The sequence below is a fragment of the Pleurodeles waltl genome, chromosome 7 (assembly GCF_031143425.1).
Source record: "Pleurodeles waltl isolate 20211129_DDA chromosome 7, aPleWal1.hap1.20221129, whole genome shotgun sequence".
Taxonomy (NCBI): Eukaryota; Metazoa; Chordata; class Amphibia; order Caudata; family Salamandridae; genus Pleurodeles; species Pleurodeles waltl.
This window is the reverse complement of record NC_090446.1, coordinates 1,138,928,562-1,138,954,948: the sequence shown is the minus strand read 5'-3', so window position 1 is coordinate 1,138,954,948 and position 26,387 is coordinate 1,138,928,562. Positions and strand designations below refer to the sequence as shown.

Genomic DNA, 26,387 nt, shown 5'->3' with positions numbered 1-26,387 from the left:
CACAGGGGCGGCCGGGTGCAGTGTGCAAAGTAGGTGTCGGATTTGCTATAGGAAGCAATGGAGGGACCTGGGGGTCACTTAGGCAATGCAGGCAGGGCACAGGGGGGCTTCTCGGGCCAGCCACCGACTGGGCTAGGAAGAGGGCCGCCTGCTGGTCACTCCTGCACTGGAAGATGGTTCCTCTCGGTCCTGGGGGCTGCAGGTGCAGTGCTTGGTCCAGTTGTCGGGTTCCTTGTTACCAGGCAGTCGTGGTCAGGGGGAGCCTCTGGATCCTCTCTGCAGGCGTCGCTGTGCAGGTGCAGGGGGGTCGACTCAGGTTACTCACGTCGTCGCAGTCGCCTGGGAGTCCTCTCTGCGGTGCTTGTTTTCTTGAGCTCGAGCCGGGGGCGTTGGGTGCAGAATGAGAAGTCTCACGCTTCTGGCGGGAAGGGAGAGTTCTTTCAAAGTTGTTTCAAAGTTGCAAAGTTGTTGCTGTTTTTGAACAGTGCCACTGTTCTCAGGAGTTTCTTGGTCCTTCGGGTTCAGGGCAGTTCTCTGAGTCCTCAGAGGTCGCTGGTCCCTGACGGATGTGTTACTGTGCAGGTTCTTTGAGTCTGGAGACAGGCCTGTAGGGCTGGGGCCACGATTGGTTGGTGTTTCCATTGTCTCTGCGGGGATTTCAGGTCAGCAGTCCTTCTTCTTTGTGTAGGTTGCAGGAATCTGATTTCCTGGTTTCAGGGTCGCCCCTAAATACTAAATTTAGGGATGTGTTTAGGTCTGGGGGGCAGTAGCCAATGGCTACTGTCCTGGAAGGTGGCTACACCCTCTTTGTGCCTCCTCCCTGAGGGGAGGGGGGCACATCCCTATTCCTACTGGGGGAATCCTCCAATCTCAAGATGGAGGATTTCTAAAGGCAGGGGTCACCTCAGCTCAGGACACCTTAGGGGCTTTCCTGAATGGTGGGTGACTCCTCCTTGTTTTTCTCATTATCCTCTCCTGCCTTGCTGCCAAAAGTGGGGGCAGTGGCCAGAGGGGCGGGCACCTCCGCTAGCTGGGATTCCCTCGGGTGCTGTAACAAAAGGCATGAGCCTTTGAGGCTCACCATCAGGTATTACAGTTCCTGCAGGGGGAGGTGAGAAGCACCTCCAACCAGTACAGGCTTTGTTCCTGGCAACAGAGTGACAAAGGCACTCTCCCCATGTGGCCAGAAACTCGTCTGGTTGTGGCAGGCTGCCAGAAACTGGTCAGCCTAGCACTAGGAGTCGGACTGGTATTCAGGGGACATCTCTAAGATGCCCTCTGGGTGTATTTTACAATAAATCCCACACTAGCATCAGTGTGCATTTATTGAGCTGAGAAGTTTGATACCATGCTTCCCAGATTTCAGTGTAGTCATAATGGAACTGTGGAGTTCGTGTTTGACAAACTCCCAGACCATATACTCTTTATGGCTACCATTCACTTACAATGTCTAAGGTTTTGCTTAGACACTGTAGGGGCATAGTGATCATGCTCCCTCACCTGTGGTATAGTGTATCCTGTCTCAGGGCTGTAAGGCCTGCTACAGGGGTGACTTACCTATGCCAGAGGCAGTGTGAGGTGGGCATTGCACTCTGAGTGGAGTGCCATGTCGACTTAGTCATTTTCTCCCCACCAGCACACACAAGCTGTGAGGCAGTGTGCATGTGCTGAGTGAGAGGTCCCCCGGGTGGCATAAGACATGCTGCAGCCCTTAGAGACCTTCCCTGGCAACAGGGCCCTTGGTACCAGGGGTACCATTTACAAGGGACTTATCTGTGTGCCAGGGCTGTGCCAATTGTGGAAACAAAGTTACAGTTTAGGGAAAGAACACTGGTGCTGGGGCCTGGTTAGCAGGGTTCCAGCACACTTTCAATCATAACTGGCATCAACAAAAGGCAAAAAGGGGGTAACCATGCCAAGGAAGGCATTTCGTTACAGCCTGTTAGAGCCCTCCATTCCATTTTTACTTCTGTTCTTGGCAAAACAAAGGCTAGCAGTCTAGCTGCTGCCGGTCACGTGAGCTGATGCTCCCTTGAGTCGGTGCTTTTATTTTCAGTCCCGATGCGGGCGGGCAGCGGACGCGTGCTGGTGATTATGCCCCTGACCAGGCAATTCTAGAACATCTTTCTTAATCTTCCCAAATCCTCCATTCCTTAGCGGGAAGTCTATTGTGCAAGTGTTTGCATAAGATTGCCCCAGACAACATGAAAGAATGGAGTTGCAAACATTGCAATTGGACACACCGGATTTCAGGTGATGCCATGGTTCCTGGCAGGCCCTCATCTGTGGAACGTAAGAGGCAAAAAAAAGGGTATGGCCCTAATTAGGGACCCGTTAATTTGTGTTTTAATTAATGCGTGCTCTTTAATCAAACATAAAATGGAAATCGAAGATTTATTTGGTCATCACAATCTAGACTGCCTTTTTATTACTGAAACTTAGGCAAAAGCTGACTCTAATCCAGATTTTATTGTTGCTACGCCTCTGGGATATGCATGCTATAGACTGGATAGAACCAGTGGCAGAGGTGGAGGATTAGAAATTATTTGCAGGTCCTATCTCGCCTGCCAGTGGAACAGGACCATTCCCTTATCAGAGATTCGTGAAGGAATGTACTTCAAAATACGTCAAAATAATTCCATACTATTTGAAGGATTTATAGTCTATCAGCCACCTGGCCCCTACTCCAACTTTCTGCAGCAATGGCCAAATTTAATTGAACCTCTAACTCTAACTGTCGACTAGAGCCATTATTTTAGGAGATTTCAATCTTCATTTTAATGACAGCCAGAGCACACATATTGAGGAATTTTTAAGTTTCATGGCAGCTTTGGATTGGGAATTGAAAGTCACATCAGCTACTCATACAGCAGGCCACCTGTTAGACGGGATATTCGCTTGTTCTGAGGATCAGATGTTGTTGACTAATACCCCGCTTAGTTGGACAGATCGTTATCTCCTAACCTTCAGGTTTATGGAGGTTTATCCGTCCCAGCACTTGAGCTCTAAAGGGAAATCTGTTAGACACTGGAATCGTATTAATAAGCGAGAGCTAGAACCGGCTCTATCGGCATGTTGGGCAGCCGCCAAAAATCTTTCTTTGTCAGCTACGGACAGTTTTAATCAGGTAATAAATATTGCAATCGATCATCTTGCCCCACTTAAGACCTCTGTTTCTTTAAAAACTAAATTAAAAAAAACAGTTGCCCTCGGTTCACTAAGGACCTCAAGTTACTTCAAAGAAAATATCGCCAACAAGAACGGCGATGGAAGTTAGATCCCAACTTGGTTGAAAAAGAGAAATTAAGAACTGTCCTTAGAGCTTACAAAGAGGCGAGTACTAAAGCTAAATCTGAGTATTTCACCCAAAAGATTAAGGAGGCATCAATGCCCCCAGAGAACTTTTTAAAGTTGTACGCGCCTTGACGGTTCCCTCTTGCCCACCGGAGTTGGAAAACTCACAAGAATTTTGTAATAAGGTGCCAACTTTCTTTGAAAGCAAAGTTCTACAGATACACTCGAGCTTTAGCCATTCGGAAGGGACAGATCGCTCACTTGCTACTGCTAATAGCACTTTAGATATAGATTGTCCTTTGTTAACCAATTTTCAGTTACTACCTCCAGAAAGAATTAATGAGTTGATGTTAGGAATTAAGTCAGGTTCCCCTAGTGATCCTTATCCTCCACATATTTCACAGCAGGTCCCTGATCTTGTTTTGACAGTCCTCGCCCCAGTTTTTTTTGGAAGCCTTAACCACAGGAGTTTTTCCTCCTTCTTGGAGTGAAGCGACGGTGGTTCCCCTGAAAAAGAAACCTGAGGGACCAGGACATGACTTGAGCAATTTACGGCCTATTTCTCTACTTCCCTTTCAGGCCAAGATCTTTGAGAAACACATCAATAATGAATTAGCCAATTTTCTTCATACTTCAGGAGGATTAGATTCCTCCCAACATGGCTTTAGGAAGACACATAGGACTGAATCAGCACTTATTACCACCTCTGACATGATTTGTAGATTGGTGGATGAGGGGCAAGGAGCCATATTAGTCCTATTGGACTTATCTGCTGCGTTTGACACTATCTTGCCTCAGATCATGATATCTCATCTCTATCAAGTAGGGATTAGAGATACTGCATTGAAGATTTTGAAATCTTTTTTGAGAGACAGACCTATCACAGTGAGTTGCGGAGACTTTAGGGCCCCAACAAATTATTTGCCATGTGGTGTCCCACAGGGCTCCTCACTTAGCCCCACATTATTCAATTTGTATGTCACTCCTTTAGCCAGACTAATTCGTTTGTTTGGCTTTATGCCCACCTCCTATGCTGATGACACTCAATTGATCATCCCAGTCTCTAAAAATTGGGAGGAAGTGGCAGACCGCTTCAGTAGTTGAATGCGAGAAGTCAATAGGTGGATGGGCCTAAATTGGCTAAAGTTGAATGGTGACAAAACCGAAATTTTGTGTTTCGGCTCCGGCAAGGAGTTCTGGAACTCACGCTGGTGGCCTTTAGAGTGTGACAAGCCTCCTGTCCCTATTGCCGCTACTAGAAACTTGGGCGTCATCTTTGACAATTGTCTTTCTTTTAAGTCTCATGTAAACTCCATCACTAAATCCAGTTTTTGGACTATGAAAATGCTGAAAAAGATTTTTCCTTACTTACAGAGGGAGTGGAGAGTCACAATCGTCTTAGCATTGGTAATATCTAAATTGGATTACTGTAATGCCTTGCTGCTCAATCTGGATAATGCTTCACTTAAGAAGCTTCAGTTGATTTAAAACACTGCTGCTCGTTTCATATTGAATCTCCCTTGCTCGGCTTCTGCCAGTAGTTGCCTGAAACAATTGCATTGGCTACCAGTTGCAAAGTGCATTAGGTTTAAAACTTTGTTTGACCTATAAGTCTGTGCATGGAGGTGGGTCTGAATATCTATCCTCGAGGTTTCATTGGTATAGACCTAGTTGGCAACATAGGTCTACAGGAGCTTTCAAGATTCAGGTCCCCAGTACTCATAGGGCTAGATGGGGTGACAAGGCCTTTACGGTAGTTGCTGCCAAATGTTGGAACTCACTCCCTTTGTCCATAAGGAAGGAACAATCTTTTTTGGCCTTCAGGTGGTTAGTTAAAACTTAGCTCTTCCCTCGCTAAGCTTCATTTTCTTGAGTTTCTTCTGGCCCTCAGTCACTTACTCCTTTCCTACTTAGCGCTTCGATGCCACGGCCGGAATGAGCTTTATAAATACCAAATACAAATGTATCATAGATTGTCATTGTCAACCACACAATATTAAATTTGTTACCACTTTAAATGATTGCACACATAGCTAAGCATCAAAAGCACTTTCACAATTGCAGTTCATTATCAAGTTTATAAATCTGTATATGGTGTACATTAACCCCTTTTGCCATTTTCATAAATTGTTAGGTACTGTACATTTGTACACCCCCACTAAACAAACATTGCAATTGGACTGACATACAAAACCAATAGGCAAGGTCAAGGGCTATACACCCCTGATGTCAAATTGTCTTCGGTCTCCTGTCAGACAACCACAGTTTAGACATTAGGTTTTCACCTGTATGTCAAAGACAATATTCTGGTTTTTAGTGTGCCAACCTTATATTTTAAACAATCAGTTTAATAATGTTTTTTTATTTACCTCCAAGGAATTGGGAAATATGTATTACAAATAATGTGTTTTGATGCACGTAATCAACAAACTGTACCTTTTAATTGCACTATCCGTCCTCTTCAGCAGCATAATCACCCCTTGCAAATTTTTGAGGGCTGCCAAGTTTTCACATATTATCAAGTTCATCGTGACATCCTTCCATGACTGTCTGGTTGCCATGCAACAAATATAATCTTTGATTTTACTATTTCTTTACTAAAGAATACATAACTGACTCGGTGGTACTAATTTTATCTGTTTTCGAAACGTGGAAGTGTCTTTAACCTGCTGGACTGTGTGTCTTAGTTAAAGGTACTTAACTTCACTGAACTATTCTACCACTTAGCCCATGCACTTCGTAATGTATGTATGTTGGAATGGTCAGATGCTGGCTGTACATAGTACCCATGTAATTTATTAAAAGTCCAAGCAATACACATACTCCGGGGTATTCCAGCATTTTGCATTGTTGTAGAATGATGAAAACTGAATCGTAGGCAAAGAAAAGGGGCTCAGTCTCTGCTTTTCAATGTGTTGGCTGTTGGCAAACCCCCTGCTTTCTCCACCAGTCAGTGAGCCTCTGCTAAGAAGGAGATGTGGTCTGACGAATAAATTAATGAGTTTAGTCTGAACAGGGTCCTTGTTTCCACATTTAAACACTTTGGGGGTCATTACAACCCTGGCGGATGGTGTTAAAGCTGCGGTAATACCGCAAACAGGCCGGCGGACAAAAAAAGGGAATTACGACCCTGGCGGAAACCGCCAACTAAGACAGCCACTTTAACACACCGCCCGCCACGGCGGTACAGACAAACAGCGCGGCGGACACCGCCAACAGACAGGCGGAAGACAATGTACCGCCCACACTATCACAACACACCAATCCGCCACCTTTTCCGGGGCGGATTCACCGTGGATAAAAACACGGCGGAAACAGCTTTTGCTATGGGAAAACGCTCACCTCAACACATCCCACGAGGAACGAGGACACCATGGAGCCGGAACTACAAATACTCCCAGCCCTTGCATTCCTGCTCATCTACGACCAACAGCGACGTAGGCGCAGAACATACCGGTGAGTACTGCACCTACGACACGGGGAGGCAAAAGTTAGGGGGACACCCACCAAACACCCCCACCCTCGCATATCACAACATACACACCAATGCAGTCACAAAAATCACAGTAACAACCTACAATCCCCCCGGAAGAATGGAAACACAAAGCGAATTGCGGTCAAACTTTGTATTGTGCCAATATAGTACTAATAAAAAAATATACTGATATATATCACGAAATCTGTCAAAAATAAATGTACAATACAAGAAGTAGTGCAGATATGTACACAACAATGTCCGTGCACAAACAGTCCAAAAATGCATGGGCGAGACCCACAATAGATACCTGACCAAAATCCGAGAGGACACTGCCGGGGCATCAGATAGAAACAATACAGGCACCTCAGGAGGAAGGGAAGGGGGGGGGCACCTCAGCCACATGAATGCGAAGCCAGATCCACGACGGGGCTCCATGCCCATTGATGTATCCTGGGAAGTGCCAAGCCACAGTCTCTCAAGTCTCTACAGTGGGTGGTTTGCCCACTGCATTATCCTGGGGAGTGCAAAGCCACATCTTCGCAAGTAGATGCAGTTCTCTACTGGTACTGGGTGGGACTGGTGCCCAGACTGGATGAGTCTCCCCGTGAAAGTACATGTCCTGTCACAGTCCCAGCTGCACATGGGAGAACGATGCCTGATGTGCCGGACTATTCATACCCACACGGTCTTTGGCCTGTTCAGCGGTCTTCACCATGGCAGTCTTTGCCCTGTTCAGCGGTGCTTTGACATGGCGGTCTTGGCCTTGTTCAGCGGTCTTCACCATGGCGGTCTTTGGCCTGTTCAGCGGTGCTTTGACATGGCGGTCTTGGCCTTGTTCAGCGGTCTTCACCATGGCGGTCTTTGCCCTGTCAGCGGTGCTTTGCCATGGCGGTCTTGGGCCTTGTTCAGCGGTCTTCACCATGGCGGTCTTTACCCTGTTCAGCGGTGCTTTGCCATGGCGGTCTTGGCCTTGTTCAGCGGTCTTCACCATGGCGGTCTTTGCCCTGTTCAGCGGTGCTTTGCCATGGCGGTCTTGGCCTTGTTCAGCGGTCTTCACCATGGCGGTCTTTGCCCTGTTCAGCGGTGCTTTGCCATGGCGGTCTTGGCCTTGTTCAGCGGTCTTCACCATGGCGGTCTTTGCCCTGTTCAGCGGTGCTTTGCCATGGCGGTCTTGGCCTTGTTCAGCGGTCTTCACCATGGCGGTCTTTGGCCTGTTCAGCAGTGCTTTGCCATGGCGGCCTTGGCCTTGTTCAGCGGTCTTCACCATGGCGGTCTTTGGCCTGTTCAGCTGTGCTTTGCCATGGCGGTCTTGGCCTTGTTCAGCGGTCTTCACCATGGCAGTCTTTGGCCTGTTCAGCGGTGCTTTGCCATGGCGGTCTTGTTCAGCGGTCTTCACCATGGCAGTCTTTGGCCTGTTCAGCGGTGCTTTGTCATGGCGGTCTTGGCCTTGTTCAGCGGTCTTCACTATGGCAGTCTTTGCCCTGTTCAGCAGTGCTTTGCCATGGCGGTCTTGGCCTTGTTCAGCGGTCTTTGGCCTGTTCAGCGGTGCTTTGCCATGGCGGTCTTGGCCTTGTTCAGCGGTCTTCACCATGGCAGTCTTTGCCCTGTTCAGCGGTGCTTTGACATGGCGGTTCTGGTATGGATATTGGTGTGTGGCATGACGAACTCCATACTGGACGTTGGTGTGTGGCATGACGAACTCCATACTGGACATTGGTGTGTGGCATGACGAACTCCACACTGGACATTGGTGTGTGGCATGATGAACTCCACACTGGACATTGGTGTGTGGCATGACGAACTCCATACTGGACGTTGGTGTGTGGCTTGACGTTCCATCATTGCCCAGCGGGGCTGTGGGATTTTGGACCCTCCTGGACACTGACTCCGGTGGTGGCAGTGGTCTCCTGACCAGTAACGATACTTGGTCCCTCCTGGGCTATGACTCTGGCGGTGGTCTCCTGACCAGTAACGATACTTGGGTCCTCCTGGGCTGTGACTCTGGCGGTGGTCTCCTGACCAGTAACGATATTTGGGCCCTCCTGGGCTGTGACTCTGGCGGTGGTCTCCTGACCAGTAACGATACTTGGGCCCTCCTGGGCTGTGACTCTGGCGGTGGTCTCCTGACCAGTAACGATACTTGGGCCCTCCTGGGCTGTGACTCCGGCGGTGGTTTCCTGACCAGTAACGATACTTGGGCCCTCCTGGGCTGTGACTCTGGCGGTGGTCTCCTGACCAGTAACGATACTTGGGCCCTCCTGGGCTGTGACTCCGGCGGTGGTCTCCTGACCAGTAACGATACTTGGGCCCTCCTGGGCTGTGACTCCGGCTGTGGTCTCCTGACCAGTAACGATACTTGGGCCCTCCTGGGTTTTGATTCTGGCGGTGGTTTCTGGACCAGTAACGACGGTGCTGGCGGTTGTGTCTGGACCGCCGGAAATGATGGCGCACTTCTCCGCCGTGACACTCACAACAGGTTGGGGAGACTTCCTCGGGACCTTCCCCACCTTCTTTGGAGTTACAGATGACTCACCAATCGCCTTCGATCCCATTTCACTTTTTGTCCCACCAGGAGTCTTGACACGGTCCCGTCGTCCACTCTCCAATTTCAGAGCCTTTACAGGGGGTGGGCTGACAGTGCCTTGGCTCCGGGTCCTACTGCCTGCCCTGGTGGACGGGGCACTCCAAAAACCTGGTACACACACCACTGGTACTGGAGGCTTTTTGGCTGAGGCGCTACGACGGGACTGATGAACTGGAGGGGGGGGAGGGGCAAAAAGGTCAATTTGACAGAGGGACAGTTTCTGACGGACACTGGGATGGGTAGCTGGAGGGGGTCTGGGAGTGGAGGAAGAGGAGGTGGTTGTAGGAGGTGTCACTTTAGCTGTTTTGGGTGCAGGTACTGGAGGCTGTCGTGAGGTGGATGGATGTTGGGTGAGTGATTGCCGGCGTTTGGGTACTTTGGGAGGGGGCGTCACAGACACACTGGGAGAGGACACAGGGGACGTGTGTATGGCAGTGGAGGTGGTGAGTGCAGGTGAGCGGCTTGTGGTGCTGGGTGTCGTGGTGCGAGTCCTAGTGCCTGTAGATGTGGTGCATGCAGGTGTGTGTGTAGACGAGACTGGGAGGGAGGAGGGAGAAGAGGAGGAGGGGGACACAGTGGAGACAGTGGATGTTGCTGTGTCTGTATGGGTGTGATGCTTGTGTGAGTGCCTGTGGTGTGTGGTGCCTATGTTTGCTTGAGCTACTTGTGTGTGTTGACTTGTGTGCATGCTGGTGTGTAGGTGTGCTTGGGATGGGCTGGGGTACAGGGGATTGGGTCTGGGTGGAGGAAGTTGGAGGGGGGAGGCTGGACACAGGGACAATGGCTGCCATCAGTGCTGAGGCCAGAGATTGCAGGGTTCGCTGAAGGACAGCCTGACCAGAATGAATGCCTTCCAGGAATGCATTACCGTGTTGCAACTCTCGTTCTACACCCTGGATGGCATTCACAATGGTAGACTGCCCAACAGTGAGTGACCTGAGGAGGTCAATGGCCTCCTCATTGAGGGCAGCAGGGGTGACAGGGACAGGGTCTGAGGTGCCTGGGGCGAAGGTGATGCCCACCCTCCTGGGTGAGCGGGCACTGGGCGAACGCTGAGGGGCTGCTGGGAGGGCGGTGCTGATAGGGGAGGTGGCGGCTGTACCTGTAGAAGTGGGGCGCACAGATGGTGCCGCCACCACAGGGGAGCTCCCATCGGCGGACGAGTCCGTGTCGCTGTTTGGTGATCCAGTGGCCGACGTGAAGCTCCCCTCGCCCTCCGTCCCACTGGTGAATTCCGAGTCTGTGGTGTGGCCCTCCATGGCCATGTGGGATGCAGCTCCCTCGTGCTCCGGTGCCACTGTACCTCCGCCTGTTGATGCTGATGTACAGAAGGACAGGGAGAGCAGGAAAAGGGGGGAGACAGAAGAAAGAGAGTTATAGTGCATGGCATACCGCTACCGTTGACGGACAAGACAAACGCAGCAGCCCCCTGCATTACGCTGTGCTCCTGCCCTCTGCACATGCAATTTCTGGGATATGGCCTACATGGCAATGGTAGCAATCTGCCCACCTGGATGGCAAAGGGGCAACTATACATCAATTAGGCTTATTTTAGAGCTGGTGTAGAGTGCCACATGGCCTACATAACGTAGGGGCCTTGCCTACCTAACTCGCCCTGGCCTAGGGACACCCACAGCCCACCACCCCCACCCAGACAGCTCCACTGCACGCAAAGTCCATAGGATGAGGTTGTACTCACCCCCTTGTGTCTGCTGTGATGTCCTTAAGCGCCCATCCAACTCCGGGTAGGCCACCGCCAGGATCCGGAACATCAGGGGGGTCATGGTGCGACGGGCACCCCTCCCACGTTGGGAGGCCATCCCCAGCTGAGCCTCCGCCGTCTTCTTGCTGCAGCGGCGAATGTCCTCCCATCTCTTCCGGCAGTGGGTGCCCCGTCTCTGGTGGGCCCCCAGGGTCAGGACCTCCTTGGCGATGGCACGCCAAATGTCCCTCTTCTGGTGGGCGCTGACCTACATGACATGCACAAGGGAAGAGGAACAGTCATTACCTACTGCACCATCATTGTAATTGGCCCCCTCCCAACTCTATCCCTGTGGCCCATTCATCCCCATGCATGACTGTTCTATGTACTCTGCCCCCTTCCCTCATCCACCCAGCCCTCTCCACCCAGGCCTAGCCCATCCAACGTGCTCCCTGTGTATTAACCTGTTGGTCTGGAGGACCGTAGAGTAGCGTGTACTGGGGGAGGACCCCATCTACAAGTTTCTCCAACTCCTGTGCAGTGAAGGCAGGGGCCCTTTCCCCAGACGCAGCAGCCATCGTTGCTTCCAGACCGAGGTCACAGCAGCACTTGCAGTGTAGGTCCTCTCCTGTCGAAGGTCAGGTATCTAGTTATTGAAGAGATAGAAAATGGAGGTGACGTCCGCGGCGGTGACGTCCGCGGCGGTGCGCATCATCACCTCCGGCGCACCTGTTCATTGGCTCCTGGGACCCATAGGGTCCAATGTTAACCAATGCAGCATTGCGCCGCGCTCTACGACCGCCTACCGCGACGGTGTCCAACGCCAGCGCAGTTACCCCACAATCCCATTGTCCCAGTTTAGAGGTCAGGCAGCCGCCATTTCAGGGGCCCACATGGCTTCAATTACTACTGCGTCACACATACCGAGGCCTACACTCAAAACATTTCCCGGATGGGTTAATTGTCTGTTGTAGCCTTGTGTGTAACTGTGGGTACATACCTGGAGGAATGGTGACAGTTTCTTAGCTGTTGTCCTTCTTAGGCACCGTCAGTTGGGACATATTGGAAGATGGCGGAATCCTCCGGTGTACCGACCGCTGGTGGACCTGTTGACAATGGAAGAGCGACATGTCATTGTGACCTACCGGTTTGACCGTGCCACAATCCAGGAACTATGTACCCAGTTGGAGCCAGACCTGATGTCACCAATCCGCCATCCGACTGGAATCCCCCCTCTAGTGCAGGTGCTGTCAGTACTCCATTTCCTTGCAAGTGGGTCATTTCAGACAACAGTGGCCATGGCATCAGGGATGTCACAGCCTATGTTTTCCAACGTGTTGTCCAGAGTGTTGTCTGCCCTGCTGAAACACGTAAGGAGATACATCATTTTTCCTGAGGTGGCGGATTTGCCTACAGTTAAAGGTGACTTCTATGCCCTTGGACATATCCCCAACGTCATAGGTGCCATTGATGGGACCCATGTAGCTCTGGTCCCCCCCGCAGGAATGAACAGGTGTACAGGAACAGGAAGAATTATCATTCGATGAATGTCCAGATGGTCTGTTTGGCAGACCAGTACATCTCCCAGGTTAATGCTATGTTCCCTGGCTCAGTGCATGACGCCTACATCCTGCGGAATAGCAGCATCCCTGATATGATGGGTCAACTCCAGAGGCACCGTGTATGGCTATTGGGGGACTCTAGTTACCCCAACCTGTCCTGGCTACTGACCCCAGTGAGGAATCCCAGGACCAGGGCAGAGGAACGCTGCAATGAGGCCCATGGGCGGACTAGGAGGGTGATCGAACGCACCTTCGGCCTCCTGAAGGCCAGGTTCAGGTGCCTCCATATGACAGGTGGGTCCCTATTCTACTCACTGAAGAAGGTGTGCGACATCATCATCGCCTGCTCCATGCTCCATAACTTGGCATTGCGACGCCAGGTGCCTTTTCTGCAGGAGGATGATCCAGATGACGGTGTTGTTGCAGCGGGTGAGCCTGTGGAGCCTGTGGACAGTGATGAGGATGAAGCTGATGAAGAAGAAAACGACAACAGGGAGTCAGTCATACAGCAATATTTTCAGTGAGACACAGGTGAGTACAATTTCATGTATCACATAATATTAACTTTCACACGTCTACCTCTATCCTCTACCTACATTTCACTCCCTATTTGTTAACTGAGTTGTCCCCTTCCATTTCAGTTTCACTATTGTGGTAACCTACATGTCAACAGCTTGCACCCTTGAAAGGCTTGTGATGTGTGACATTGGTATGTTGGCCTTCCAATGGGTAACCTTTTTAACACTGTAATTGACAATACAAAGTTCACAATCATTGACTGACTCCAATATTATTGAGTTTTCAAGGGTGTTTATTGAAGTGCATAAAAATGTAGGGTGGTTGTGAAATGGGGATAGGTCATGGTGGAAGAATGTCCATGGCAGAGTCCAGTCTATTAGTCTCACTGGTACATTGCACATCTTGGCATTGAAAGTGGAGCTGGGGCTGTTCCAATGTGGACAGGGTAACAAAGTGGGACAGTGGGGGGACAATCAGGGTAGTCTTATTTCCTGGTGGGGGTCTTGCCATCTTGGTCTGTCCTGTTCCTGAATCTCAGGGACCGCTTTCGTGGTGGTTCTCCATCTGCAGGGGGTGGGGTGCTGGTGTGTTGGTCCTGTGGCGGTGCGTCCTGTCCACTAGCGCCGGCGGAGGTGGTGGGCAGTTCGTCGTCCATGCTAGTGTCAGGGGCCCCTTGGAGTGCCACGGTGTCCCTCAAGGTCTTTTGAATGTCCGTCAGCACCCCTACGATGGTGCCCAGGGCGGAGCCTATGGTCCTGAGCTCCTCCCTGAACCCCAAATATTGTTCCTCCTGCAGATGCAGAGTCTCCTGCAACTTGTCCAGGACCGTGGCCATCGTCTCCTGGGAGTGGTGGTATGCTCCCATGATGGAGGAGAGGGCCTCGTTGAGAGTTGGTTCCCTTGGCCTTTCCGCCCCCTGTCGCACAGCAGCCCTCCCAGTTCCCCTGTGTTCCTGTGCCTCCGTCCCCTGGACCGTGTACCCACTACCACTTCCCCCAGGTCCCTGTTGTTGTTGGGGTGGTGGGTTAGCCTGGGTGCCCTGTAGTGGTGGACACACCGCTGATTGACCTGTCCTGGGTAGGGAGGTATGGGCCCGCTGGGTGGGTGCTGTGCTGGTGTTACCAGAGGGTGGAATTTCGGTGTTGGGCTGTGGCTGGGCAAGTGGAACCAACTGTCCTGAGGCCCATGATGGTCCGGGCTGGTCATCAGGATCCAGTAGGGCAGATCTGTTGTCGTCACTGTGGGCCTCTTCTGGGGGTGGAGTGTTGTTGTCTGGACCTGATGGTGTGGTGACGTTCCTTCGGGTTCCTGCGGGGGTATAAGTACATGATTTTTGCATGTGTGTGTTTCATGGTGTGCAATGTTTGGGTGTGCGTGTACCCCAGTGCAAGCATTCCTGTGTGGGAGCTTGTGTGCTGATGGTTGGGGGGTGTTGTGGGTCTGTGCAGTGGGCATGCTTTAGTGATGGGTATCCATGCTTAGTTAGGTCATGCAGGTTTTGGGGTTGGGATGGGTGGTTGGTGTCATGGGTAGATAGGTGAGGATTCGGAGTGATAGGGGAGGGTGTGAGGGTGGGGGTGTGTGATAGCATGCAGGTAGGGTGGGGGATATGATAGTTGAAATTTGACTTACCAGTGTCCGTCCCTCCAACGACTCCTGCGAGGCCCTCAGGATGCAAGATGGACAAGACTTGCTCCTCCCATGTTGTTAGTTGTGGGGGAGGAGGTGGGGGTCCGCCGCCAGTCCGCTGTACCGCGATGTGGTGCCTGGATACCGTGGAACGCACCTTCCCCCGTAGGTCGTTCCACCTCTTCCTGATGTCCTCCCTATTTCTTGGGTGCTGTCCCACAGCGTTGACCCTGTCGACTATTCTTTGCCATAGCTCCATCTTCCTGGCTATGGATGTGTACTGTATCTGTGATCCAAATAGCTTTGGCTCTACCCTGATGATTTCCTCCACCATGACCCTATGCTCCTCCTCGGAGAAGCGGGGGTGTCTTTGGCGTGACATGGGGTGGTGTGTGTGATGTGTTAGGTGGTGTGTGAGGTGGTGTGTGTGATGTGTGAGGTGGTGTATGTGTTGATGAGTGTGGTGAGTGTAGTGGTGTGTGGTGTTTTGTGCGTGGATGTTGTGTGGGTGATGGTGTAGTGTGCCTCTGTGTGATGGTATTCTCTATTCTGTGCTGTCTCTCTGTGGCTTTCGTCTCTAATTTTTGGTCGTAGGGGTTTGTGTGTGATGTGGGTGTGTGTTTTATATTGTATTGGGTGTGTGGGAGTGTTGTTTGTATGTGTATCAGGTGTGTGTATTTTGAATTGTCCAATGTGGCGGTGTTTTGGAGATGTGTGTGTATTTTGAGCGCGGCGGTGTGTACCGCCAATGGAATACCGCGGTTGAAAGACCGCCGCGTGGATTCGTGGGTCGTAATAGCATGGGCGTGTTTCTGTTGGCGTGGAGGTGGAGGATGTGTTTCCGCCAGTTTCTCGCTGACCTTTGGTTTGGTGGTATTGTGTGGGTGTCTGAATTTCGGCGGATTCCGTGCTGTGAGTCATAATAGCTGTGGCGGTCTCCCGCCGCCGCGGTGTATTAGCGGTCTTCTGCACGGCGGTAAGCGGCTTTTACCGCCAATGTTGTAATGACCACCTTCATGTGATCCTAGAGAAATTGCTTTCTCTTTCCACCCGCTACTTTCCTTATTCATAACAACTGACAAGGCTTAGTAATTATCCAAATGTAGGTATTAAGAACCATTTATAAATAGCCATACTCAACGACTTCTGCGCTGCCCTTGAGAATTCATTTCTAGCACTCAGAGGTGCTTTGTACTGGCCATAGGCATGAATGTCAAGATGAAAAGGTGAGTAGAGCATATCCAGAGAAGAAGTGACATAAAAGAGCAGTTATTAAAACCAAATAAAGCATATACATCGCAGCAGTCAACATATGTTTTACATGTGCATTTATTAAAATATTCTCTTAGAGAAAACATAACTAGCTTTGTGGGAAGTATATCTACTGTTCAGTGTAAAATAGTTTTCATCTTTGACTGCAGCCTCTACCACTTCGAGAACATAATTCAGGTGCTTTAGGGGATCCTAAGCTTCAAAGACAAGCCCAAGAAAGTCTTGAAAAAGATATAAATGTCAACTGCTGCATTGACCCCCTTACCCACTGTGGAAAACCGTTTCAATGTCGCCTTAATATCCCCAAACTGATGACCAGCCACTTTTTCACTTTTGATATTGACCTGTTGGCTCTGCCATCTCCTTCTGATATCACTAATTCTGTTAAGAATTTAAATCTTAAAATAATTCCTAAATAGAATCTCCACATTCACTTTCGCCCTGCTGTTGTATGTTTCTGGAAACCCAAAGTTGTTCCCCAGTGAGCGAGGCCATTAAATGTGCTCCCTTGCTTTATTATTTTGTCAGGGATGACAAGCAAATTGTATCATAGTTTAAACTAGATAGTGGTGGGAGCATGACTAGTCACTGATACAGGTGTTTAACTCCTCTTCCCCTCCTTCTCAAAAACTCATTACTTGGTAGGAGGGGGGATACTCCAGCCCAGTCCCTTAGTTTTAGAGTAGGTGCCCTTGCTCAAGGGAAACCTACGCCTCCACGATTTTCTGTGTTGTGGTCCTCTTTTCTCACAATGAAGCGTGCAGTCAGAGGCCATACACAACATTCCGAGGCAGGCCAAACTGGCCCCTGCTGGATACCAGGCACAAAGCTAGCAAATATGGCCAGCACTAGCAGGGAGGTGCGCTTACAAGATTAGAGGAGTCATTAGATGTCAAATAAAGCAGATCCTGTTGATTCTAGCAGCTAACACAAAACACCACAGGAGTACAAGTACCAGTCAGTATTTTTCTGATAGACACTTCTAACCACTGATTCCTCATCTGGTGAATACCACCAGACACCGGACTGGACATGAAGATTTGTTTCCAATAGCAATTCTATTGTGCATCAGTAGGTGCCATTATGCGGTTCTGCTTCTGGTTTGTCCCATCTTGGATGTTACCTTGGGCCACTATATAAGCACTTTCTCCGTGCGCTGTCAATTACTTTCTTTCCACACCTTCTGACATGGATCTGGAGCGTGATCTCTTCTCTCAGTTTTGACGGACTACTTTTCCCTCAAATCTTTTTCGGTTTGCTAGGATGTTCCCTCCCAAAACCGCAAGTTGTTAAGATGTTGGTGAAGGAAACTCACAATTTCTGTCTCTACTCCAAACATGACTCAGCGTCTTGCAACTGCTGTGTGAAAATTAACCAAAAGCCCATCCTTTCGTAGAATCTGAGGTTAGTTAAATTCTCTACCAGAAAAGGCTTTACCAAAGGTCAGTAACTTGTTTGATTCATCTCTGTCAGATGGCCATCAAGGAGTCTTACACACCTTTTTAAAGAAAGAAGACATGGACCATAAATGGAACCTCCGGTGGGTTGCATTCTCACTCCAGAGTGGGACCAAATCTAGGAAAGTCTGCGGTCTTTTCTTGCTGCTTCACATTAGGAAAGAAAGAAGACCAACCTTGTCTGCAAGAGCAGCTGGCCTGCCCCTGTCAGGAGGAGTGATATAATCCCCAGGAATAGAACGCAAGATCCAGCTTAATGGGAGAACTGCTGTGAAAACAGCACAGATAACTGAACTTGTTAAAGAGCCACATGTCACCTAGGCCCAGTCACGCATGAGAAATCATCAGTTAAATCAGGGTCATGCACCATTGCCTTTAACATCGAGCAGGGTGAACCTACCATTTCTGAGCCCTAATCAGATCAGAAAACAGTATTCACACCCTGGTGTGGGGAACACCAAACATAGACCTTTTCGCAACAGGCGAAAACGCAAAATGCCAAAACTTCCCATCCAGATACCTACACCCTTAATCCAAGGGCAATGCTTTATAGATCAACTGGTCAGGGATATTTGCTTTGCTTTCCTCCTGTTAATTCCATTTCTGGTCAACAAAATGCATCACACTTCCCTCACTATCATACTCATAGCTTCCACGTGGGCACTTCAACACTGGTACACAACACTGTTGGATCTGTCAGTAGTACCACATCAAAAGCTTCCAAACAGACCAGACCTGTTAACTCAGAACAGAGGTCAAATCAGGCATCCCAATCCCAGTGTGCTCAGCTTGGCTATTTGGCTCCTGAGGTCATAGAATTTGGATACCAAAAGCTTCCACTAGAATGTATGGACATTCTAAAACAAGCATGTAAACCGACAACCAGGCAGTGCTACGCAAATAAATGGAAACGTTTCGTATAATACTGCCAGTCTAAAAATATTGATCCACTTAAAGCATCAGTATAAGATAGTGTATGTTATTTGCTGTATTTACAAAAAGCAAATCTTGCCTATATGTCTATTAAAATTCTTTTAACAGTAATATCAGCCTACCTACAAAACAGACAACATACCTCTCTGTTTAGGGTTCTTGTCATAAAAGCATTTATGGAATGGCTTAAACGAATGTTTCCACCTAGAATACCACCAGCTCCTGCATGGAATCTTAAAATTGTGCTCACAAGTTTTGTGGGTCCCCCATTTGAACCAATGCACTCTTGCACAATAAAGTTTCTCATATGGAAGGTTGCTTTCTTGGTAGCAATCACTTCCTTAAGAAGAGTAAGTGAAATTCAAGCATTTACTTTGGAAGAACCTTTCTTCCAAGTACACAAACATGAAGTAGAAGTCAAAATGCCAGTCTTCTTTCCACAGCCAGATTCTACTGCTGAAAGAGCTCTCCACACTTGTGATCTCAAAAGAGCTCTAATGTATTACGTAGACAGAACAAAAGACTTTAGAAAAACTAAACAACTTTTTGTTGCTTCCAACAACCTCATAAAGGTAATCCTATTTCGAAACAAGGATTAGCTAGATGGAGTGCAAACTGTATTCAAACATGCTATCTCAAGGCAAAAATGCATTTATTAGTACCTCCAAAAGCACATTCCACTAGAACAAAGGGTGCCTCAATGGAATTCTTAATTAATATACCAATGGCAGACATATGTAAAGCAGCCACATGGTCCACACCACACACATTCACTAAACTACTGTGTTGATGTGTTATCTCAACATCAAGCGAATGTTGGTCAAGCAGTGCTAAAAACAGTATTTCAAACTACTTCAACTCCTACTGGCTAACCACTGCTTACTTGGGAGGAGAACTGCTTTTCCGTCTATGCACAGCATGTATATCTGCAGCTACACATGACTTTGAACGGAAAATGTCACTTACCTAGTGTACATCTGTTCGTGGCATGTAGTGATGCAGATTCACATGCGCCCTCCCTCCTCCCCGGGAGCCTGTAGTCTTTGTAGTACTTAATCATGTAAATATGTAAATACATTGCATGGACATCCTCTTTACTTTCTATATAAATATTTGTACATACACAATTCTTCACTCCTTACTTCACCCTCCTGCGGGAAAACAATCTAACAAAGGAGTTGATGCCCATGCGCACTATCACCGAGAGGAGGAGTCACTCAATCCTGTGACTCGAAAAAAGACTTCTTCGAAGACAAACAACTTGTATCACTGCGAGCCCAACACTAGATGGTGATATTTGCACAGCATGTGAATCTGCAGCACTACATGCCACGAACAGATGTACACTAGGTAAGTTACATTTTCCATATATCACCACAATCAAAACCACTTACGGTCAAGCTAATTAGCAACCACACTGCGAACCATACCTTATACAAAAAAGCGAGTACCACATACATTTGTAGAAAATGCATGAGTTTTAATATAATAATGCAAGCACCTCAAGAATACATATATTTTCTCTTGCCAGTCTGTGCTAAAGCATTTTGAAAGTTATTACAAAAGCTTCAACATTATCATTAAAACCACCATTATCATAACATAACAAGAAACCATAAAACAAAACAAAAGAAAAGTAAATAAAGGGAGTAATGACTAAGACCACAATTCATCTATGTAATACTGCAGGTCCACCTAAATATCAATAGGAATCTGTGATGCACAAAAAGTCTCAGCTACGGTTTCTCCATGTATATCCTCTCTAGTGGCCCAGCGGAAGTAGAAGGTACATGACAAGGCCTTTTAACAGTGCCCGAGCCTGTGGCTCATAATATAGAATACTGTTGTATCTGCGGAGTCTGGGCTCAGTCCCATTCCCTTCAGTACCCTAACAAAAAGGAACAGTCCACTGTATCAAAGGCCTTTTCAAAGTCCAGAAGGAGAGTAGTGAGTGGAGTTTCGAGTTCAGCCATAAAAGCTATGGCCAGGAGAAGCTGTCAGATACAGTGTCTAGTGCTGTGTTCCGGCATAAAGCAATAGTGGTCTAGGTGGACCAATTTAGTCTAAAACCACCATTATCATAACTTAACAAGGAACCATAAAACAAAAGAAAAATAAGTAAAGGGAGTAATGACTAAGACACCTCAATTCGTCTATGTAGTACTGCAGGTCCACTTAAATATCAACAGGGATCTGTGATACACAAAAAGTCTCAGCTACGGTTTCTCCATGTATATCCTCTCTAGTGCCCAGCGGAAGTTGAAGGTACATGACAGAACGCCGTTTAACAGTGCCCACTCCTGTGGCTCATAATATAGAATACTGATGTATCTGTGGAGTCTAGGGCCCAGTCCCATTCACTCCAGTACCCTGGTCAAAAGGAACAGTCCACTGTATCAAAGGCCTTTTCAAATTCCAGAAGGAGAGCAGTGAGTGGATTTTGGAGTTCAGCCATAAAAGCTATGGCCAGGAGAAGCTGTCAGATACAGTGTCTAGTGCCAAGTTCCGGCATAAAGGCATAGTGGTCTGGGTGGACCAATTTAGTGCTGAGCGGAGCCTGTTGGCTAGTAGCTTAGCGAATATTTTGACTTCTGTGTTAATCAAGGATATGTTCCTGTAGGAGGCACACTGGTCCCAGGGGCCCCTGGTTTAGGTATGACCACAATAGTGGTAGGGTTGATGTCTGGAGGGGCTTACCCCTGTCAGCCACCCCCTGGCAGGGTTTGAGGATATGGGGGGGTTACCTGGGTGGAGTATCTACAGTAATACTCTGCAAGTAACCTGTCAGGACCTGGTGTTTTACCACATTTTAGCGGTGGAGCTTAGTGGGCACAAAGTAAGAGGCTAAAACTGCGGCTATGTCAGTGGATGCTGTGGCAGGGTCTGGGGGAAATGTTACGTATCTCTGGGACTATACGGGATGCCTTATCTCCCGTGACCAGCCAGCATATAAGTTTCCCAGATTTGTAACAATGGTCGCAGTCTTGTTGTGTAGAGGCCATCCACCATCAATGGCATACTCCATCTCTGTCCGTCGGAGGGTCTTTTTTGATGCCGTCAGCTGGCAATAGAGAGTTTCACTTGGATGCCTGGTATATTGTTGTTCAAAATCCAAGGTTAAAGTTTTGAGGGCAACCATGGCGTGCACCTTCTCTTTCTTGGCTTTTCTGACATAGCCTTTGACAAACCCCCTGACGGCGGCCTTGCTTGCTGCCTAGTGGACGCTTGGGAAGTCCACCATGCCCTTGTTGAGTGTGGAGAAGTGTTCTAATTCAGTGGAGAGGAGTCCTACACAATTCTCACCTGGAGGAGACAGGTGTTGAGGTACCATATCAGTCTTGGTGCCCACTGCCGCTCCCTAGCTCCACCACCACTGGATAGTGGTCAGATATCCCTGTAGGGTCTATGTCCACTGAAGTGACCTGCAGGATTCTGCTTAGGTTTAATACCATTTTTAGTACTATAATGTCCCAAATACTCCAACTCCTCACATTTAAATTTACATTCAGACTCTTTCAAAGTTAAATCATTCTGTTCCAAATGACGAAGCACATTTCTTAAATTTGACAAATGATCTTCATTCTTGCCAAAATCTACAGTATTGTCTTGGAATGCAATTTCTCCCTCAATGCCTTCTAAAGTTTCTTTCATTAAATGCTGGAAAACTGATGCTGCACAGGCCTATCTAAAAGGCATTGTGGAAAATTGAAGCATGCCTTTGTGAGTTACAAAAGCAGTTAAATGTTTAGATTCCTCATACACCTCAACTTGGTGATAAGCCCTGGCAGGATCTGAGGTGGAAAAACTGTGGCCCCAGCTAGAGTAGAAGCTCCATAATGTAAATTAGGTAAAGGATGTCTAGCTATCCATATTTCATTGTTGAAGCTCCTAAAATCAAGACACAATCTAAGCTCTCCAGAATGTTTCAAGGAAATTGTTACAGGCGAAACCCAAGGAGATGACTCAATTGGCTGAATAACCTGTTTATTACATAAATCTTGTAACATTTCTTTAAGTCTAGCACTATAGGTGAGAGGTACATTATGGACTTTGGGTCTGATTTACATATTGGTGTACGAGGTACTCCGTCACAATGATGACAGATATCACATCTGACAAAACCTAAGTCTCATTATACCCTATGGGATTTAGATTTCAGCAGACAGGATATCTGTCACCATTGTGATGGAGCAACTTGTCTGCCAATAGCTAAATCAGGCCCTTGGTGTCATACAGGAATAGGATTGTCTAACAGAACTGTTTTGTGCCTAAATCCTTCTCATTTCATCAGTTTGTCACAGAACACACTAGGAAAATCACTCTTAAAATCTTTTACAAATGGTTCATCATTCGAACTTGTCACTGCAAATCAAGTGGTGCAACATTAGTGTCTAATTCAATACCCAGTTCTTGTTGATGAAGCATCCCCAAAACATGATCACCTCGCCAGCTACATAAATCCAGCTACTGGTATTTCTGTCTATGAATTGTGCACCAGCCCAAAAATAACCCAACAAATCAAAATTATGACCAGTGTAACCTCCAGGTTGCACATCTGGAGGTTACAATTTGGAGTGGTGGTAACAATTTCTCATCTCTCCAAACTGTTTCTCATAAGGTCTTTCCATTTAAACTGTACCATGCACATGAATCCACCATCACTTCAGTAACTTTACCATTTATACTGATCTCACAATTAGGAAAATCATTGACATTTCCCCAACTAACACATAGCACAGCATTAGAAATGAAACTGTTATCTTCATCTTCTGGAACACAGTTGACATTTGCTTTGGACTTATTTTTGTAAACTGTTCCAAAACGCCCTTTTTTTCCTGCAATGATTACAGATTGTATCACCTTGAGTGTGGCATTCTAGTTATGACTTTGAGCTCGTATTCAAGTTTGGTGGACAGAAAACTCCGTCCGCCAAATTCCCAACAGAGTGGCCGCCGCGTACGTGACGACCTCCCCGTTGGAGTTAATAAAAGTTTCCCGCTAGATCAGCAGGCGGAAACCTAGGTTTCCGTCCGCTGGCATTGTGAGAAACAAGCTACAGCATTGCCTCTCGCTCGTAGTCGAGCTGGCGGCAATGCTGTAGCCTGCAGGGTGCACTAGCACCCTCGGTATGTTCCCTGTCTTGAACATTGCAATGGTGCTTCCCAGGTGGGCCCCTGCACTGCCCATGTCAGGTGCATGGACAGTGCAGGGGCCCACCTGGTGCCCCTTACACACTTTCTCCACCAGCATTTTCAAGGCAGTGGTACCTCCATGAAACCGCTGGTGGAGAAGGGGGACGTAATCCCCAGGGCAGCACTGCCCTGGCGGATTAAGACCGTCACCACCTCCAGATCGCCAGGATCTCTTATCCTGGCGGATTTGGCAGTTCCCTGGCAGCCCGACCATCAGTGTTGTAATGTGGCGCTTGGACCGCCGCATTGACCGCCAGACTTGTAATGACCCCCTTAGTGGGGGGGTCGAAGGCTAGTAGAATGGTGGGGGACGTTTCGGTGTATGGCAGTTGGAGCTTTTGGTTTGTTTGGACTGACTGTTTCTGTATCTGCTCCTAAAAAAGGTTGAAATAAACTTCACCAGGGAACAGAAGTCCAGACCATCTTTGTGATTATTTCATGTTGGCGATAAGCAGTAGCAGACAGACCCACGTTTGAAGACGCTGAGTGACATTCATATTCAGCTGATGCTGCAGTCGTCGTCTTTATGATCGTATTTTCAGTTCCTATTCAGTGAAATCTCATCCTGATTGGTGGTGAGATTTTCAGCCATTTCATTGTTTTTGGTGACGTACTGGGGATTAAATGATGTCATCAATAGGGGGATGGTGATGGAGGCAGCGTTTTGTGCTAGAGGGGCCAAGTGATCCATGAGGAGCACCGTGCTCAGAGTCAACTGATGCCCGTTGAAAATGGGGTGAAATAGAGTAGCTGTGAAAAGTGGTGGTAGGAACAGTAGTTTTCTGTAAATACCCAATACGAACTGTACACAGGATGCGAACAAGCTTTATTTCTCCAGAGGTGTTCAGCGGGGCAGGGAGATGTCTTACCCTCCTGAAGACAGAGCACACATAGTGCATTTCAGAGCATATTTTGTACCTGAATTTGCTAAAATAAATGTGGTTCCTGAAAGGATGCTCGTGAATAAGACCACCATATTCACTGTGTGCCAATCAACCAGGCCCTTAATCGTGGGTGTCCGGGGGTTACACTCCTCAGAACAGACTTGAGTCACTGTCTGACTATCGTGCTCTTTTCAGCAAAATGTCACTAACGTGTCTATGAAGCAATGGATATTACAGTCAGTTAAAAATAAAATACAAGGTATCAGTTTGTTTTTAAAATGTGTGCATCCTCTTCTTTGACGTCTACATTTCGTTTCCTTCCTTTCGCATGGATGGTCAGTCAAATATTATGGCTGACAATCTCCTTGGTGGAGACACTTTGGTAACATTACAAGTTACACAAAGCTCATTAATTCGTGTTGTAGGGGGCATAATCAGACAGACCTTGAAGAGTCATATAGAAAAAAATGACCTACCAGTAACTCTTTTTCTCCAGCATTGACATCTTTCATAGATTGTCATGCTTGAAGTATTCCCCACATAACGAGCTAAAGAATCTAACCGCTGGAAGCTGTGGGTTCTGGTCTCTTCTTGGCTGTAGTTTGGACCATTCATAGTGATGTGGGTAGGTTGCAGATAGTCTATGAAATGTCAGTGTTACTGAGTGTAAAGATTACACTGATGTATTAATTTCGTTACTGAGGGTTCACAGTCTGACAACAGGGACTAATTCAAGCTCGTGAATATATGAAAGATTCAGTGTTGGAGAAAGCAGTTACTACTACAAATCATTCAGGACTCACAAATAACAACAGCTATAATGTCATTAAAAACATTTAATATATTGGAGGAAATTCCTAGACAAGTAATGAAATAAAAGGTTGAAAATAAAAAACAACAGTAAGGTATCCAAAGCTCAGCAAGTATTCCAAGAATGTTGTCCTCAAACATCAGCTTGTGTGTTTCTGGGAATATATATATACTTTGTGTTCAAAAGTATTTATGTGGGGCAAATACACTCATTTATCCCAAAAAGCATGTAATTTTCATTAAAAAACACAACTTTTCCTTGAAATATTGAGCTTTTATTTTTTTATTAATATAAATTAGAACTCTAAAATAACAGCGTTTTATTACATGTGGACTGATTCTGTCCTGCACTTCACAGCCAAGGCAAGTTTATTACAGGCCATGTATTTCCACTACTGATATCTGTTGCAGCCTGATCGAATCTTGCAGTACGTAGAGGGTAGTCCAGATGTGTGCATGATTACCACAAAGGTGTTTCAGTAGTCATGGACAGCACCTCCTTCTTCAATAAAGGCTAAGGTACCCTACCTTAAAGCAGGAATGGGATTTGTATGATTTCCATGTCAGGGATGCAGTCGTAGCTACAGGCTGACATTTGAATGCGGCCAGAGCTAACCAGGCATCTTGTGATGAGATACTGTGTGGCTCTACCAAAGCACTGTGGCCCGCCCTGGGGAGCAAAGGACAATCCCCCTGTGCTACCTTCTCCTTCCAATGCCACGCTCCAGCCCTGTGATTGGTCTGAAATGAATACCTCCACCAGGGGTTCAGTAACCCATTCTGAAAGGTGCTAGTGCCAATCTGCATGCCAAATCCTGAGCCAACCCTGATATATTATATTTTGTGTGTTCACAGTTTCCTCCCAGCGGCACACAGCAATTTCAAGACCACCTGACAACAACCAGGTAGGTGTCTTCTTATGACTGTTGAAGTTTTTCTTTATAGAACAGTTTGTGTTGGCAGTGGAGGATAGACGGTTCTCTCAGCCAGGGGCTTTCAGTTGCCATGACTTAAGTCTTCTTCTAGACTTTGTTTTTTTAATTATAAAGTTCAGCCATTCCGGTTTTGAGC

At 47.7% G+C, this 26,387-nt stretch overlaps 1 protein-coding gene across 3 annotated transcripts in view; it reads left to right on the top strand.

Annotated features, from left to right (window-relative positions):
* FBF1 (Fas binding factor 1) overlaps positions 1 to 26,387 on the top strand; it is a 506,392-nt gene that overhangs the window by 224,383 nt on the left and 255,622 nt on the right. For all 3 annotated transcript variants that reach the window (XM_069200193.1, XM_069200194.1, XM_069200195.1), the window contains exon 17: positions 26,172 to 26,221. In XM_069200193.1, the coding sequence (XP_069056294.1) occupies positions 26,172 to 26,221 (50 nt within the window). The remainder of the gene's footprint in view (positions 1 to 26,171; positions 26,222 to 26,387) is intronic.